The sequence below is a fragment of the Natrix helvetica genome, assembly GCF_964273705.1.
Source record: "Natrix helvetica genome assembly, chromosome: 1".
NCBI classification, from domain to species: domain Eukaryota; kingdom Metazoa; phylum Chordata; class Lepidosauria; order Squamata; family Natricidae; genus Natrix; species Natrix helvetica.
This window is the reverse complement of record NC_138548.1, coordinates 124,995,910-125,012,156: the sequence shown is the minus strand read 5'-3', so window position 1 is coordinate 125,012,156 and position 16,247 is coordinate 124,995,910. Positions and strand designations below refer to the sequence as shown.

General features: G+C 47.0%; 1 protein-coding gene across 2 annotated transcripts; it reads right to left on the bottom strand.

Annotated features, from left to right (window-relative positions):
* Positions 1-297: 297 nt before the first annotated feature.
* On the bottom strand, positions 298-12,790 carry AIP (AHR interacting HSP90 co-chaperone). Of its 2 annotated transcripts, none has more exons than XM_081936097.1 (6): positions 12,545-12,790; positions 10,041-10,220; positions 6,532-6,720; positions 4,970-5,146; positions 3,190-3,331; positions 298-3,012 (listed from the first exon to the last, which is right to left on the bottom strand). In XM_081936097.1, the coding sequence occupies exons 1-6, from the start codon at positions 12,731-12,733 to the stop codon at positions 2,807-2,809; spliced, it is 1,083 nt and encodes a 360-aa protein (XP_081792223.1). In that variant the 5' UTR covers positions 12,734-12,790; the 3' UTR covers positions 298-2,806. The 2 variants fall into 2 exon arrangements, with proteins under 2 accessions (XP_081792223.1, XP_081792224.1); XM_081936098.1 differs by lacking the exon at positions 12,545-12,790 and adding an exon at positions 11,521-11,825.
* Between the last annotated feature and the right edge of the window lie 3,457 nt (positions 12,791-16,247).

Here is a 16,247-nt window from a genome sequence, read left to right as displayed (position 1 = left end):
AGGCCTGGGGAAGAGGAAGGTGCCTTCGCTAATGGCAACACTATCAAGCAACACAAATGAGGGAGAAGCCATACTGGCCTGTTAAAAGCCACACTTTAAAGAAGCCACACAGATAATACCTGAGAGGAAAATACTTTTTTTTTTTAATGTGAACTCTTGTCACATGTTGCCTCCTTGTCAGCACAAAACAAAACTTCAGGGATGGGTTCTCATTTCCATCACTGGCCATCCATTTTGGGTGCTGAAGACGCACCGATGAATTTCATTGTAGTCATCACCAGGCAACTCTGGTCTAGAAGCTGTCAAAAGCACATTTTTATTCTATGAGAGCTCACAAAAGAAGGCACAGCAAATAGCAGCCAAGAACTAACATCTGGAGAGCAGCTCTAGCTCTATACAAATGCACAGCTGTACCAACATTTGGGAAATACACAGGGAGACCAGGCGTATTTTCTTCCGAGGAGTCGTGGATTGGATCGAGATTAATTTATTTGACCTTGGGGGTGGGGGGGGGGTTGTCCCTTGAAATAAAAACTAAATCATGAAATCCCCTGCAATTTAGTGAGAGAAATACAGACTAGATCTAATTCATGGCCATTAAAAGAAGGTGAAGAACAATCTCAGCAGTAAAATTGGTGGACTGTCAGCTACAGGTCTATAGCTGAATCTGGAGAGGTTTCACAGGCAACTTTGGCTATTTCTCAAAATAGAAATTTTGAGGAGGCAGGATGGAAGGAAACATCCCTGTCCTGTCTCCAATAGGAAACAATTCTCAGTCTCCTCCACCACAGGAAAGGGAAAAAAAAGAAATATTCTCCTACTCTACCTAGCTCAGCTTCTTCATTTAGGTCCTTGTGCTTCCCAAAGGCAGCCCAAATTCAGCTAGAGTTCCCAATTATAGAAAGCTGCATTCACCAGACGTGTCCCTTGTTTCTGGTCTTATTAAGGAACATTTTCCCCCCTGTCTCCTGGCTGCAATCAATTGCTAAGACGCACACAGAGACACATGGATACAAACACACTAAGCAGGTCCTTGATCCTAGACTGGAAAGCTGCCAAGAAAATTTGGGAGGGGGGTCGAAATATACCCCAGTCCCACTCACAGCAGCAACAGCAAATGACTACCATCCTTCATTACTTGGGAATGGGGAATGGACTGGGAAGCCTAGCTCCTAGGTGGGGCGTTCGCTCTCAGCCACTATTCTGCACCATCATAAGCAAGACAGTCAATAGCGAGGCTTCAGTTTGTAATCGTGAGGATTTTCTTGTCCAAATCCAGCAAGGTAATCCCCGTACAATTCCTCCAACACACAGCACACACCCTGGGGAAACTCAGCTGCAGAATTTTCCTTCTGGAGGGAGGCACTGACAACCACCACTCCACGGCCCAAGCTGAGGCTGGTTTCTGTAAAAAGGGGGCGCGGGGAAACAGCTCAGGACTGCATGCCCATCTCCCCCTTCTCGCTCCACTCAAGAACAAAACTTCGAATGGGCACATTTTGAACCAGGAGTGACCGCAGAACCTGAGTCCGGGGACTGCTTTGCCAGAAACTGCCACGAATGGAGGAAAGTTGGCATTCAAGAAATGATGATTTTATGGCAGAGACTTCTAAAACAGTCGAAAGCTATTGAGGGTGGACTACAGCACACTACTCCAATACGTAGATGAGATAGGCCAGCTAGCATCACCTTTACTCCTATAGCTTCTACAAGAGAGAAGGAAATATTTCATCCTATTTTAATTAGGAAGCCACGCCCACCAGGTCTCTCTCTCTCTCTCATATATCAAACCTAAATAGAGTTGGGTGGGAATTCAAAAGTCCCTTGGCAGGCAAATTACAGCAGCTCCACCAATCCGAGCCTGGGAAACAGCAATACACATCTCTTCAACTCAGATTCCACCAGCATGGGATTCTTTCCCCAAGGCTGGACTGAGGAGTTTGCCAGCACAGCCACCTCCGTACAGCAGACACGAGCTCCTGCCTTTCAAGATACGCTTTGCTTTTCCCTTCTTAAGTTGCAGCAGAGACGCTCACTATGCTTCTTTTAGACAGGAAAGTTGTGGCTGGGGGACTACGGGGTATAATCCTATATAGTCAAGTAGCAGCAAAGATTGGGGAAAGGGCACCTAACTGAGATTGTGTCCGAGCTTTGCATGACTCTCAAGAGAGGGAGCAGGGATGATACTCAAAGAGCCCATCACCTCTCAGACTTGTCGTTCCTGGCCTCCCCTTTTCTCTTGCCCACATCCACAGACATGGAAGCCGTTGCTGTTTCTAGAGATCGGATGCTCCTATGCCCAGCCTTTGCTCTAGCAGCTGAAAGGAGATTTGGAGAATGGAAAAGAAGCCTCGATTCAAAGCCAACCCTTCAGCCAGAGCTTCTGCCAGCCCTTTCTTAAGACACCAGCCCAAGAAAGTAACTTTCCTTCCTTGTGCTCAGATGACCAAAAGGCACCATGTGTGGCGAGACAGGAGAATAAAATCAATTACAGGAGAACGATAGGCTCCCACCTGAGTGGCAGATACATTTCTGGGCATGCTTTCCACCCTGCTTTGGCTTTGGCTTGGAGAATCTGAAATGCCTTTCTTGCCATATCTAACCCTGGCAGTAGCAAATAGTGCTATTGGCATGAGGGTACAAACTCTGTTGGCAAGGAAAGCTGGCTCCCTCCAAGGTTAGTGTGGAGGGTGGGGATAAGCCTGACAAGGAGCCACACACCACATTTATACAACCTCTCCCCGGACAGGCTCAGATATAAAGCCAGAGCTGTCCTGAGCAAGAGCATCAGCAGCCAGTCCAAGGACTACTGGGAGAAGATGCCTTTGAAACGGATCTTATCCTCGTCCTCTTTCGCACGCAGGCGGGTCTCCAAGTTGCGAAGTTCCCGGGTTACCACTGGGGTCAGCGATGGATCCAGCTGCAAAACCTTGGCAAAATCGGCCTGAGCCTCAGTTGCGTTCCAGACGGCTGCATGAGCCTTGGCTCTCTTGAAGTAGGCTTTGACGTTATCTGTGGGGGAAGTGGCCATTTCAGTAAGCTAGGCAGGATCCATGGCCTCTGACGATCCCTGAAGGCCTGCTTTAATTTCAGCCTTGATGTTTCCCCTCCCCATTAGACAGCCACACTTTAGACCTCTCTACCTTTCAAACCCACCGTGGCTCTTTCGTAGCTCACAAGCCTCCTTACCTTCATACTTGTTGAGAATAGAGGAGCAGTGATCCAACACTTCATAGTACTCCTCAGTCAGCAGCTTACACTGACAGTAATTCAACAATAAAGGAGTGATCTGTTGATCCAGCTGGATCCAGTCAGGAGATCCTGGCTGCTCCTATGGCATGGAACAAGAGAAAGGGAACAAAGCATGGGTCAGGTGTAGCAACGTCTGCCCACAGGCCAGAACCCTTGAGTTGGCCTGGGACAGAATTTCTTGTGGTGGCAGCAAGGTCAAATCCACATGCAGCCAGCAGAAGGGACAACTTGCGGCAGCTAACAAGCCGTAGCCAACTCGCCATGTCCAATTCACCATGGCCAACTCCCCATGGAACAACTCAGCAATTCAATTTAATTATTTAAAATAATTTTTAAAATATTTTAATTTTTTTCCCCATTCACATGCCATGTTGCCCCTCCTTCTGCATCATGAGTCTACTCTGCTATTCCTTTGATATTAGTGTAAATCTTGTCGTATGGCGAGTTGTCCCGAAGAGAGTTGGCCATGACAAGTTGTCCCGTGTGAATTGGCGGTGGTGAGTTGCCATAGACCCTGTGGCCAAGCCCTTAGGAAAATGTAAAAGAGGGGAAATAGGAGGGAGAACTTGAATCTTTCCCACACAAAACAGCCTGTCTTTTTTTTTTTTAACAAGGACCCCCATCACATCCTGCGATGGAATGATGGAAGAAAATTTCAAATGCCAATTTCTACATGGAAAATGTAGGCCGGGAAGGTGGAAAAAACACACTGCAGATTTCATGTTGCACACCAGTCTGCTAGCATCATGTTAATGCTGACTCAGGAGCCCTTTCATGCGCGTGTTCTGATGAAGAGGGAAATTGTGCCTTCTTGACAAATGTTCTATGTTACAGAAGGCATTCTGGCTGCTTGTCGAATCCTGTCGTGGTACTGCATGAGTGAGGAAGAACGCTCTTGCTTTGATAGGATTACTTGGAGGATACAATCCTTCTCTCCAATTAGAACTGGGCCAAGAGTGCCCCAGAGTAGCTGAGCAAAAATGGTTCCAATAGCAGGGATCCTCCTCACTGGGTTGAGCATGCACAAAGTGGGACAGCATGTAGGGACATTTTTTTTTTCAGATGAGGGCACACCTGGGATTTGGAGACAACTGTATGTGGTAAGTACATGCATTCACAAGGCAGCCAGGAGAAAATTATTCTGGTAGCAAATCTATTTAGATATCCAGGAATTAACTAATTAGCTACAATCCCAAGAAGTCTTTGCTTGGGTCCAAAGGTCTTGTTGCCTGACAACAGTATGAAATTTAACTTTGCAGAATACCAGTTTCTTTTGCGTTTTTTAAAAAATTGAATAATCTTTATAAACTTAGGTAGGAAAGAGAACTTGGTGAAACCCAAACGATACACCTGAAGGCATAGCACTAGTCCTACCCCCTGTTTTAGGCACAATAAAACCAATGTTGACTAGGAACCCATAGACCAGGGATGTCCAAACTTGGGAACTTTAAGACTTGTGGACTTCAACTCCCAGAATTCCCCAGCCAGCATAGACCAAACAGAGGAAATCTCATTCACAGACTGTTCAATCAAGGGCAAAGATTGTTCTGGCCAGGCCAAGCTTTATGAAAATGACCTGACTACATTTGTACCTGGGCAATGAAATGAGTTCGGGTGGAAATCCTTCCCTGATTTGGCATTTGCTGCCCTGAATGTTATGCAAGTGAAACCCCTAACCCTACCTCCAACCCCCCCAGGGAGCCACACCCTCAGTCACCTTCATTTGCAGGTTCTTAAGGCAAGCGATTGCGTCGTAGTACTTGGCAGCTGCCTCTTGCACTTTGCCGTCCTTGTAGAGCTCATTGCCCTCCTGGTGGATCAGGGGCACAGCCTTCATCTTCTCCTCATCTGACATAGCCCATGGATCCTGCCGGTACGTGCCAGGCCTTTCCACCTGGTGTGGCACAAGGCAACAAGCATGGTTACATCACGGTGCTAGAGAAAGCAGGGCCCTTAAGAACCAGCCTTCTTTGGTCACCCCAGGCTTTAAGGGAGCGATGGCTAACCTTTTTCGGAGCAGATGCCCAAAGCACATAAGCACACACACACCCCGAATGCGTGTGCGCCCCCCCCGAAATGCAATGCGTAGGCATCCCCTGCACATGCGCCCTGCACAGGCATGCATGCGTATCCCCCCTGTACACCTCCAAGCCCTCCGGCGCATGCGCCCCGCCCCCCGCAGATACGGGGCAGGGAACCGAAGACCATCTGGCTGGTGGGAGGCATGCACGCATGTGCGGCAGAGCTGAACTGGGCCGACGGCTCATGCGCCATCAGAGAGGGTGCTGTGTGCCAACTCTGGCACGCGTGCCATAGGTTTGCCATCCTGGCTCTAAGGTGTTGGAAGAGAACTAATGCCATGGATTGGGAAAGGCACTGGGGAGACCTGGATTTAAGGCTTGTTTCAGCCACAGAAGCTCCCTGGGTAACCTTTGGCCTTCCCAATCTATCTCACAAGGAAGCTATTGGAAGGAAAAACGGGACGTGGCGGTGCTGTGCATGCTGCCTTGAGCTCCTGGAGGAAAGGCGAGATGTGTATGTATCTGTCACCGTGAAAGACCGAAATTGGTGAATGTCGACATTCACCGGTGAATGTTGGTGAATGTCGACATTCACCGGTGAATGTCGACACATACCAATTTCGGTCTTTCACGGTGACATATATAACGAGTCAGCGTAACGCTTTACTTTTGCTTTTCAATTCGCGGCGTTCTAACCGCGCAGGATCGCAGGTTTTTTTTTAAAAAAACTCCGCGAACAGAAGACGCTTAAAAGGAAGCGAGGAGCCGAGGTATTAGGTTAAGGGTATTAGGGTAAGGGTGTCGAGAGGATAAGGACATACACCAAGCGACTATGTGAATGTCGACATTCACTGGTGAATGTCGACATTCACCAGATTTCGGACTTTCACAGTAACATATCTACCAAATGAATAAGATAATTTAAAAGGTGTCTCAAAGCTGAAAAAGTGGAGGCAGGGTAAGAGGGAAAAGAAGGACTGGCATTACTTCAAACAGTTTCTTTCCCTCGTTGGGATAGCAAAAAGCATGCTGCCTTTCCCTTGAAAATAAGACCCGTTAAAATGATGGTGGAGTTATCTCATGCATCTGTGCAGCGGGGGGAAAAACCCATTCCCAACTTCTATCTGAAGGCATCTCTCTTCTCCTTGCTTTGGGGAGCCATATACTCAAGTAAGTAAGAGACTCCAAACATGTGAAGCCCAATTGCCCTTCTTGAGTCTGCCTAGCCCAGAGGACCTCACCTTTCCTTCCCCCTCACCTTGAGCATTTCAAAGGCAAAGATGAGGGGCTGTGGGTTCTGCTGGAGCTCGTCAAGGTCTGAATAACCCAGCGAGTGATGCTCGTGCATCTGGGCAATGCCACAGCAATGTCGTTGTCCCTCCAGAGGATCTTTCCCAGCTGCAATGTTCCTCAGGCTCTTGGACACCATCGGATATAAGACCACATGCTGGAGAAGCAAGAGAGGGGGAGAAAAATGGCACAGGCAAGAGGGAATAAATACGTTTTCCCAATGAGGAAAAATGAATGACGGGGGCACATTATAAAAGAAGGAAGCCAAATATCCTTTTACTCATTCCAGAATCAATACTAGATCAAGGTCTTTATATTTGAGCCACAATAGAAGAATTTGGGTAGGGCCCTTTTCCTACTTCTGACGCTCACTAATGTTCCACCCTGCAAAACTGTAATTCCACGCACACCAGTCAGGCTGAAGAACTTGTTGCTTTCTTTTGTACAAGTTTAATTGGTAAGTGGCAAAGTTGCATATATACACTTTACATCATTTTACTCTGACAGGGACAAAGATGTACACTCTAGGTCCATGATGGCGAACCTATGGCACGCGGAGCCATTTCTTAGGGCACGCGAGGCGTTGCCCTGTCAGCTCCAGTGCGCATACGCACTAGCCAACTGACTTTGGTCTTCATTTTTGGCCATTTTTCACCCACCTCCGGAGAGCAAAAAACAACCCAACACAGAAACCGGAAGTTCGGGAACGGACTTCCAGTTTGCATATTGGGTTGTGCTTTGCAACAGCCGCGGGGTCGAGGGAGTTTGCTCAAGAGCGACCCCGGTGGGGTCGGAGGGAGGCGTAGCCCAAGCTCTCTGGGACAGGTAAGCAAGTGTGGGGAGGCAAAGGGGAGATAGAAGAGAGAGAGCTGGGCAGGAGCCACAGGAAGGGTAAAGCGGCAGCCGAGGGGGCGAGGAGATCCTGGCTTGCACGCAGGAGCAAGGGCACCTTTAGACTTGCAGCTTTCTCAGCGCCGTTGCAAACCACAGCGGCCCTAATGCCCAGCACCTTCCATCCACAGCAGCTGCACCCCGCCGCCTTTGGAGGCAACAGAGGCAACTGCTTTTCTTGGTGGGGTGGCTTGCTCTGCCGGGCCAAGAGCAGCTGACCTGCGAGGGTGCCGTTTCTCGCCATCATTTGCGGGGCTAAAAAGCTGCATGAAACGGTCTCTCCCACCCCGGCTCGCATGTCTCTTTAATTCACGCCTCTTTGTCTCTCCCTGAAATGACCTCATCCTCAGTAGAAAGCAATTGGGAAAGGTGTGTGTGTGTTTCAGGGGGGGCGAAAATAAGGTAAGGAGGAAGAACAGAGGCTTCTCGGCTCGCTCTCACCTCTCAGATAGCAGAAGTTCCTGTGTTGGGATGCCCTGCCTTTCCCTCCTTGAACTGGTGCTGGAGGGTGGGAATCTGATGTCTGTCTGGAGGCTGATGAGCCCAGCATCAGTGCACCCATGAAGCCCAGCTGGATGGAGGGACACAGAGTCCGGGAGGCGAGAGCGAGCCAAAATGCCTCCATTCTTCTTATCTTATTCTCCCCCCCCCCCCTTCCCGGTCTCTGTCTCTCTCTCTCACACACACACACACAAATCCTTTCCCAATTGCTTTGTCCTGCTCTGGGCCTTTAGGCAAAGAGGCGCAATTTAAAGAGACAGGAGAGCTGGGGGGGGGGGGGGGGGGAAGGGAAGCAGCAATAGCCCGGCACATATTCCTCCTCACCCATCGTGGCTGCCAGGGCTTCTCCTTCATAATGAGCCCCAGGAGGAGGAGGGAACCTCATCTCCCCCATTGGGAACTCTGCCAGAAAAGCCATCTGGGAGGCGAGAGTGAGCACACACACTCCCTCCCCCTTTCTCAAGTCCGCAGAGGGAGATTTCCTTCAGAATCACAACAGCTGGTGGGACACCTCAGCCCAGCGCTGCTCCCTCCATGGACTTGAGGGGAAAGAAAGCCCCCTTTTCCCCCTTCTCAAATTGCAGCATGCCTGGAGAGGGAGGGAGGGAGGGAGGGAGGGAGAGCGCATGCCTCCTCCAATTAGTTCTCCAAGCTCAGTTTCTTGCTGTCGCGGCCAGCGCTTGATGGCTGGCTGATACATGGGTAACTGCGGGGGTGGTAGTCGCATGCACATGCGCATGGGGGTCTGCACACATAGGATTATGGGTGTGGCACGCACGCCAACGACCCCCCTGTCCTCCCACCGCTTTTGGCACGCGATGCCAAAAAGGTTCGCCATCACTGCTCTAGGTATAACACAAAAGTCATTGCTACTCTTAATTCTGTCTTAATCAGACCAAACCTAATACAGTGAATCAATTCTTGGGCAGTGGGTTTTAGAAAGGTCCCTGGCAAACAAGGGTGTCCATAAGAAAGCAAGCCAAGACGAAAAATGGCCTACCAGAAGAAAATTATGAGGAACCTTTTGTGGTGATGGACATGTTTAGCTCAGGGGAAATAGTGGGGAAATCTGATATCTGTCTCCAAATGCCTAAAGGATCCTCCTGCAGAAAATAGGGCAAAGTTGTTCCAGAATAAGAAAGACTATATTTAAATTATAAGGAAGATTTAAGTTGAGCATCAAGAAAATGTTTCTAACAGCACAGTTTAATAGCGGCAGAGGTTGTCAGGGGCACAAAGGAATTTCTTTTTCTGGAGTGTTGAGATGACCGTTTGTCTGGGATGCTGAAGCATGGATTCGAGGCACTAGGCAGGGGGTTAGGCTAAATGCTCTCCAAGACTCTCTCAACCTCGTATCGTAAGTATATTCTTTTAAATTAAAAGTTAAACAGGAAGGTAAAAGCCAATGCAACCTAATGAATAATAAGAAAAGATCAAGAAATAAGAACGGGGGGGGGGGGGGGAGCCAGAAAAAAAGGCGGGGGGAGAGGGGAAGATACAAAGGAATGGCTTTCCATATTCTTCACAGCTGTTATAAGTACAAATATATTTTGACCTTTCTCTGAAGTTACATCATGTGACTTTTCTTTCTATAATCTACTCTTAATCATCATCATCATCACATTGCAAGTCCATTTTTAGGCAAAGTCCATAACAAGCTTTTCGTCAGTAATAAAAGTAGATATGTCTTTTCTCTCATCAAAGCCAACTAACCAGTTCAGCAAAATCCGTTAACTTCACCATCCATGCCTCCCTATTAGGTAGTGTCAAATCTTTCTATCTCTGAATACAGTAATCTCACTGCTGTGATTGTATATTGAAATCAGTGGTGCGTTGTCAATGTTGTTATTACTGGTTTGGGCGCGGTCCCACGCATGCGACACTTCTGCGCATGTGAAGAAGCGTCCGGGGGGCAGGTGGGCAGAGCCTCCCGCTGCCGCTATTATCGGTTCGGCCGATCCAGGCCAAACCGGCAGCAACCCACCTCTGATTGAAATGATCTTGCAGGGTTGTTGTTGTTTTTAACTCCAACCTTACATTGTAGGAGTGTATGAATCCTCCCCCCCAAACAGGCATGGGAAATACCTTTGTGTCACACAAGAATTCAGCCACCTCGCCCTCCCGCATGCTGTGCAAGATGGTTTCCCAGACAGGCAGCTTGAATTTCTTGCCGAAGATCAGCTCCATAGGCTTATCCCGGGAATGACTGTCATCTAGTACTTTCTGATCGGAACTGCAAAGCATGGTGCAGTAGTGGAAAGTAACCTGAAGAGAACCAGAAGCAGGGCAAGTTAGTAGGTCAGCTCACCAATCTACCAGAAGAGACTGCAGGTAGTCCTTGACTTATGATCATTCACATAACAACCATTTGAAGTTATGATGGACCTGCCCAGCTATTTACAAACCATTTTCTAAATTATGGTGGTCATGTAATCGCATTTTGAGTACTTGACATTTGGCTTACCTTTACCAACAGATTGCAACTTTTTTTTCCTGGTTTCTGGCATTTATTTTTTTGTTTCTAGCAAAAAATGCCCATTGGGGAAAATGGATTCACGAAATGACCACAGCGCTTGTTTAATAACCATGGCAGTCACTTAACAACTATCAAAAAAAAAATATTCAAATCTAATCACATGCCTTGATTTGCAACCATAATTCCAGGCTCAATTAAAGTCATTAAGTCAAGGACTACCAGCACGTCAGATATTTTAACTCATTTGCAGTACGGAGTTCAGGGATGTCGTCTCAATATAACCTTGTCCACATCAGAAAGACACAGATCGTTTAGTGAAAGTGGGATTGCGCAATGCTTTAGCTCCAAAGCTGAAAAAATATTTCAGAGCACGCATAAGTTTGCAATATCTTTCAGCCAATACCTTTTTAAAGAATCTTTCATTTCTCCTGATTTCTCCTGATAGTCTTCAAGGATATATATATATATACACCGTATTTTTCGGAGTATAAGACACATCGGAGTATAAGACGCACCAAGGTTTTGAAGAGGCAAATTTTTTTAAAAAAAGTTTTTGCACTCTGCAAACCTCTTAAAAACGGTCCGTTTTTTGAGATGGGCCTGGTTTTTTTTTAAAAAAGGGGGGCATAAATAGCTCTTAGGAGGCTTGTAGAGTGCTCCTGGGGGGTGGGGGGGCAAAAACGAGCAAAACCCAGCCCATTTTTCACAAAAACGGGCCCGTTTTTTGTTAAAAAGAGCATTAGGAAGCTTATAGAGTGTTCCTGGGAGCTGGGGGAGCAAAATTGAGCAAAAGACTGCCCATTTTTTGGCCATTTCTGTCCTCCCCAGCCCCCAGGAGCTCTCTGAAAGCCTCCTACAAGCTATGCATGGCCATTTTAGTGAAGGGGGCAGGGTTTCAGTGTATGAGACGCACCCAGATTTTCAGCCTCTTTTTTGAGGGAAAAAGGTGTGGCTTATACTCCGAAAAATATGGTATATACACACTGGAAGGTTATTGAGGCAGTGTATCCATGCCCACTCTGGAGCACCGTTATAACCTGTTTAACTCAAATGTGCAGTTTTCTTTGATCACTTGGCTACTGTACTAACCTTGGAAAAGAGGTAGCTTCTTTAAGGAAGTGGCAACAAGTATGGCATGCATACCCACATCTGTTCCAACTTTGGAACCATAAGACAGCATTTCCTGAAAAGCAACTAACAGTGATTTTAAAAAGGACTGATGCAGCGCTATGATGAACTGGATTGAAGTGGCTGAGCGCAAGTGGCACACAAGCATGTGTGTCAAATGGAAAGAAGCCCAGTTGGCTGACTGAGCTGCCTACTTGCACCTCTCGAGTTGAAAAACTCTTATCTTGAATGTAGTGGGGAAAAATGCAGTGGGAGTCACCATCCCAACAGCCCAGTTGGCTGGGGAATTCTGGGAGTTGAAGTCCACAGGACTTAAAGTCGCCAAGTTTGAGAAACACTGCAACAGCCAATGCCATTGATTCCTACCCTCTGAAAATCCCAACATTAGGGCAAACATAAACCACTATATGGTAGAAAGAGTTCAAATCGGTATGTAAGGGGACAGCTCCACGCCCACTTCCCCCCAAACGGATTGCAATCTTTGGATTAGAGTTTGGAGACAGTCAGCCTGGATTTCAGTTACTTAGATGTGCATGCGAAGAAGAAACTAAACGGAAGCTAATGTGCATTTTGAGATTAATAACAACAGACTCCCCCAAAGTAAAGGTGCCTTTGAACTGAGGTTCATTCTTGGTGGCTACATCTATCATTTTCTTGGCCCTGTGACAAAACTGGGTGGCTGCTAATTTTGCTAAGCACTAGCTATTCTCGCTTAATGACACTGATAGCTGATCAGATTTATCAGTGTACAAAGCGGGAACGAGAGCAACCTATTGACGTAGGCATAAACTAGAGCAGGAGCAAAGGGATGAATGGAGACAAATGAGCAGCGTTCTATTTCGCTCACGCGACCTCCCGTCTCCACTCGCCCAGGTCTACAGCCCACCGCGCGTGCGCACTTCAACCCAAACCTTTCCTTTCTGATGGCGCATGCGCATTTTCGGTTCCGTTATCTCCCGAGAGAATCGCGCACGATCTTTTTCACCTTGGTACCGTCTTGGTAATCAGGCGTCGGTCCCCGGCCTTCCTGCACCAACCGCTTCTGGATCCCATCCGCCCGGAGCTGCGCAATCCTGTCCGCCATGACGGCTTCTCTCCCGATTCGGATGGCCGAACTTCGCTCGTCTTCTTCCGGATGCGCTCGTCTTTTTCCGTATCCGGTTCTCGGACACATCCGTTAGCTATCGGAAATGTTCGGAAAGACTCGGGCGGAGCGTTTGATCGAACTAAAGAGGTACAGTTTCCGAATGCCGAGCGGACCTCCGGGAATATCTAGTAAGCAGGGAGTTGGGATGTGTTAATATTATTCAATACTAAATAACATAGGATAGTGTTTTCACTTAGGACAACGTAGTGTTTTTACATGGTCACCACACTATAAAAAAAAAGATGTAGAGACTCTGGAAAGAGTGCAGAGAAGAGCAATCAAAGTTAATTAGGGCACTGGAGGCTAAAACAAACGATGAACCGTTGCAGGAACTGGGCATGGCTCGTCTAGTGAAGAGACAGACCAGGGGAGATATGATAGCACTGTTCCAATATTTGAGGGGCTGCCACAGAGGAGAAGGGGTCAAGCTATTTCCCAAAGCACTCTTAAGGCCAGACAAGGAATAATGGTTGGAAACTGATCAAGGAGAGATTCAATCTAGAAATAAGGAGAAATTTTCTGACAGTGAGAACAATCAACCAGTGGAACAGATGTTGCCTTCGGAAGTTGTGGGAGCTTCATCACTGGAAGCTTTCAAGAAGAGATTGGACTGCCATTTGTCAGAAATGGTGTAGGGCAGCGATGGGGAACCTTTTTTGGCTCACGTGCCATAAGTGGGGGGAGGGAAGGGGGGTTGTGTGCGGGCGTGCAGCACCCATAATACAATGCGCGACCCCCAGTGCGCATGCGCACACTACAGGCATGACCCCTCATTTTTTGCATACTTTTTTTCGTCCTCCCCAGGCTCCAGAAGCTTTATAGGAGCTGGGGAGGGTGAAAACAGCCTCCCCCCCCCCACTGGAAGCTCTCCGGAAGCTTCAGGGACCTTCAGGAGGCTTCCCTGAAGCCTCCGGAGCAGTCAAAACGACCCTCTGAGCAAACCAGAAGTCCGTTCGCGAACCTCCGGTTTGCCTGTAGGGCTGGGTTTTTTGTGCTCCGGAGGCTTCGGGGAAGCTCATGAAGCCTCCGAATGGCCCCGGTGGGTGGGGAAGGCTCTTTTCGCCCTCCCCAGGGTCCTATAAAGCCTCTGGTGCCTGGGGAGGGTGAAAAATGGCTTTAAAAAGCGGTGAACGCAGCTGGCCAGCGCGTGCATGTGCGCTGGCCAGCTGACAGGGAAGTGCCTCGCGTGCCATGACAAATGGCTCCGCATGCCACCTGTGGCACGCGTGCCATAGGTTCGCCATCACTGGTGTAGGGTCTCCAGCTTGGGCAGGGGGTTGGACTAGATGACCTACAAGGTTCCTTCCAACTCTGTTAATCGGAGTCACATCCTGAGGTACCAGAGCCTCGGGCCTGTTTTCACTCTCCCTGCCAAGCGGGATGCACTCCTGGGGCTTGGTGAGTTAAGCAGGAGTCGGGATGTTAGTAGACCTGCTCAGCCTTGGCTGCAGTGAGCGGTTCCCATTCAGTGCGGTTGGCTTATATGACTTCAATTATTATCTAGTCACCCTGCTGCTGATGGCGGAGATCTGAAGCAGTGGCAGCCCTGCCTGTACCTAAGTCAGCCTTCAGCAAGGGGAAGCCCTTCCTCCCCTCCCCAAAACAATCTGCCCCACTGCCTGTCAGCCAGACTGGGGCATCCCTAGGGATGCAGTACTCTGAAGGATGTTGTCCTGTTGTTTTTTCTCCCCTTAACGATATTATGAAAAGGGGGGGAAGCACTGCTTGGAACCTGCCCCTTTCTGAGCTTCCTACAGCAATGAAGCCGAGTTTATCTACTGATTGATGAGTTCTGTAGCATATGTCCTGTTTTTCCAAGTTCTCCAAAATCACCATGGATATACGTAGATTAGAACCACAGGACAGAATGACAAAACATGCCCTTCCTTCTCTAGTTGCCATGAATAATACAAATTCACTTGAAGGGAAAAAACACATTTTAAATAGTTGATACATTTCGTAAAGATGAAGGAGAAAATACATATTTAAATAGATATTAATTTAAAAAATGCATGGATAAACTGTTTTTGAACTCTATCCTGAAAGACTCAGAAAATGTAATGCTTGTTCCTTTGTTGGCTGAGGATTTTTTTCTCTCTTCATGTTTTAAATGATCGGAAACATTTATTGCTATTTTGGACACATTTACTTAGAATCAAGTGTGTTTTGCTGCCTTGAGTTACATACAGAAAAGGCAGGATAAAATATAATTCCATATGTGTTGTAATGCTAATAATTCAATAAAGCTAGCAATAGTATGTAGCAATTACAATGCATCTAATTTTTCTAAGGAATGTACATTGAAAGATAAGAGAGTTCCTACCAAAGGGCTCCCCGACTTATGGAAATAATTATTAAAAGAATAAGAGCCAGAAAGTGGGAAAGCAGCAACTGTATAAAGTCAAATTCAAAACAGGAGTTAAATTCATTAAACAAGTGCAGTGTGTTGATTTTGTCATCTCCGCTCTCCGATCTCCGATCTCCGCTCCTTCCGTGTACAGCTGAAGACCCACCTCTTTCAATTATCTGGCCTGGCTCAATCGTAATTATTCTTATTCCTCCTAACTGGTTTTAAATTGTATTTTAAACGTTAAATTTTAATTCTATACGGGGTTTTTATAATTGGGGTATCTTAATGCGGGTTTTTTAACTGTCTATATGATGTAAATTGTTTACCTCCTCCGAGTTCGAGTCCGTGTTTGTGTATCTGTATGTATGTTCTGTATGTACGCCTATGTGTTTTTATATATTTTCTGTGTTTTATATGCCCCATTGTACGCCGCCCCGAGTCCTACTTGGAAAGGGAGCGGCTAATAAATTCAAACTTATTATTATCTTCATCATCATGTTTTCCAGACTGCACATACCGGTTTGTTTTTTTAGTCTTCTGAAGAAAAAATTGCTGTTAACTCAGGACTAAACAGTGTAGAGAATTCTTCCAAAACCTCATTTGCATCTTCAAGGTAGACCAGTGTATTTTTTCAAAGCTAATTCTGCCATCGCATCTGGCAAGAGAAATAACGGGGCATGCAGTAGTGGGCAGAACTATATAGGGAGGGAGAAAAGCTTTCGTCTGGAGGGACAGGCTTCTTTCCTCACTGAAACACAGCAGTTTTGACTGACTGAAAAAGCATTTGAAAAACAAGGCCACCTTTTTAACATTCAACATTTTAAATGTTTCTCTCTGTAGAGGCGTAGTGAATGAAAGGGGACACACAAGGAAGAAAGCAGCCACAGTAATCCTGTTTCTCTCTTTACTCTGATGACGAGAGCAATCTATTATTATTAGTTCAGTCTGGAGGTTTTTTGTCAGTAAGAACGGAAACTGGTTTCTAACCAGTTTTTCAGCCTTTTTCCAGCAAGTGCACTTTGTCACTTGCTGCAGGTCCCCTCTGCCATATCACTGTCCAATTGTCCATTGTCCAATTAATACATTTTCATCAACATCAGTTGCATCCGATATTCAAGAATGGTCTTTTCTTGCCTGCCCAGATTGCAAAACATTAAGATCTCATTGATATCTACCTGTCAAATGCAAATA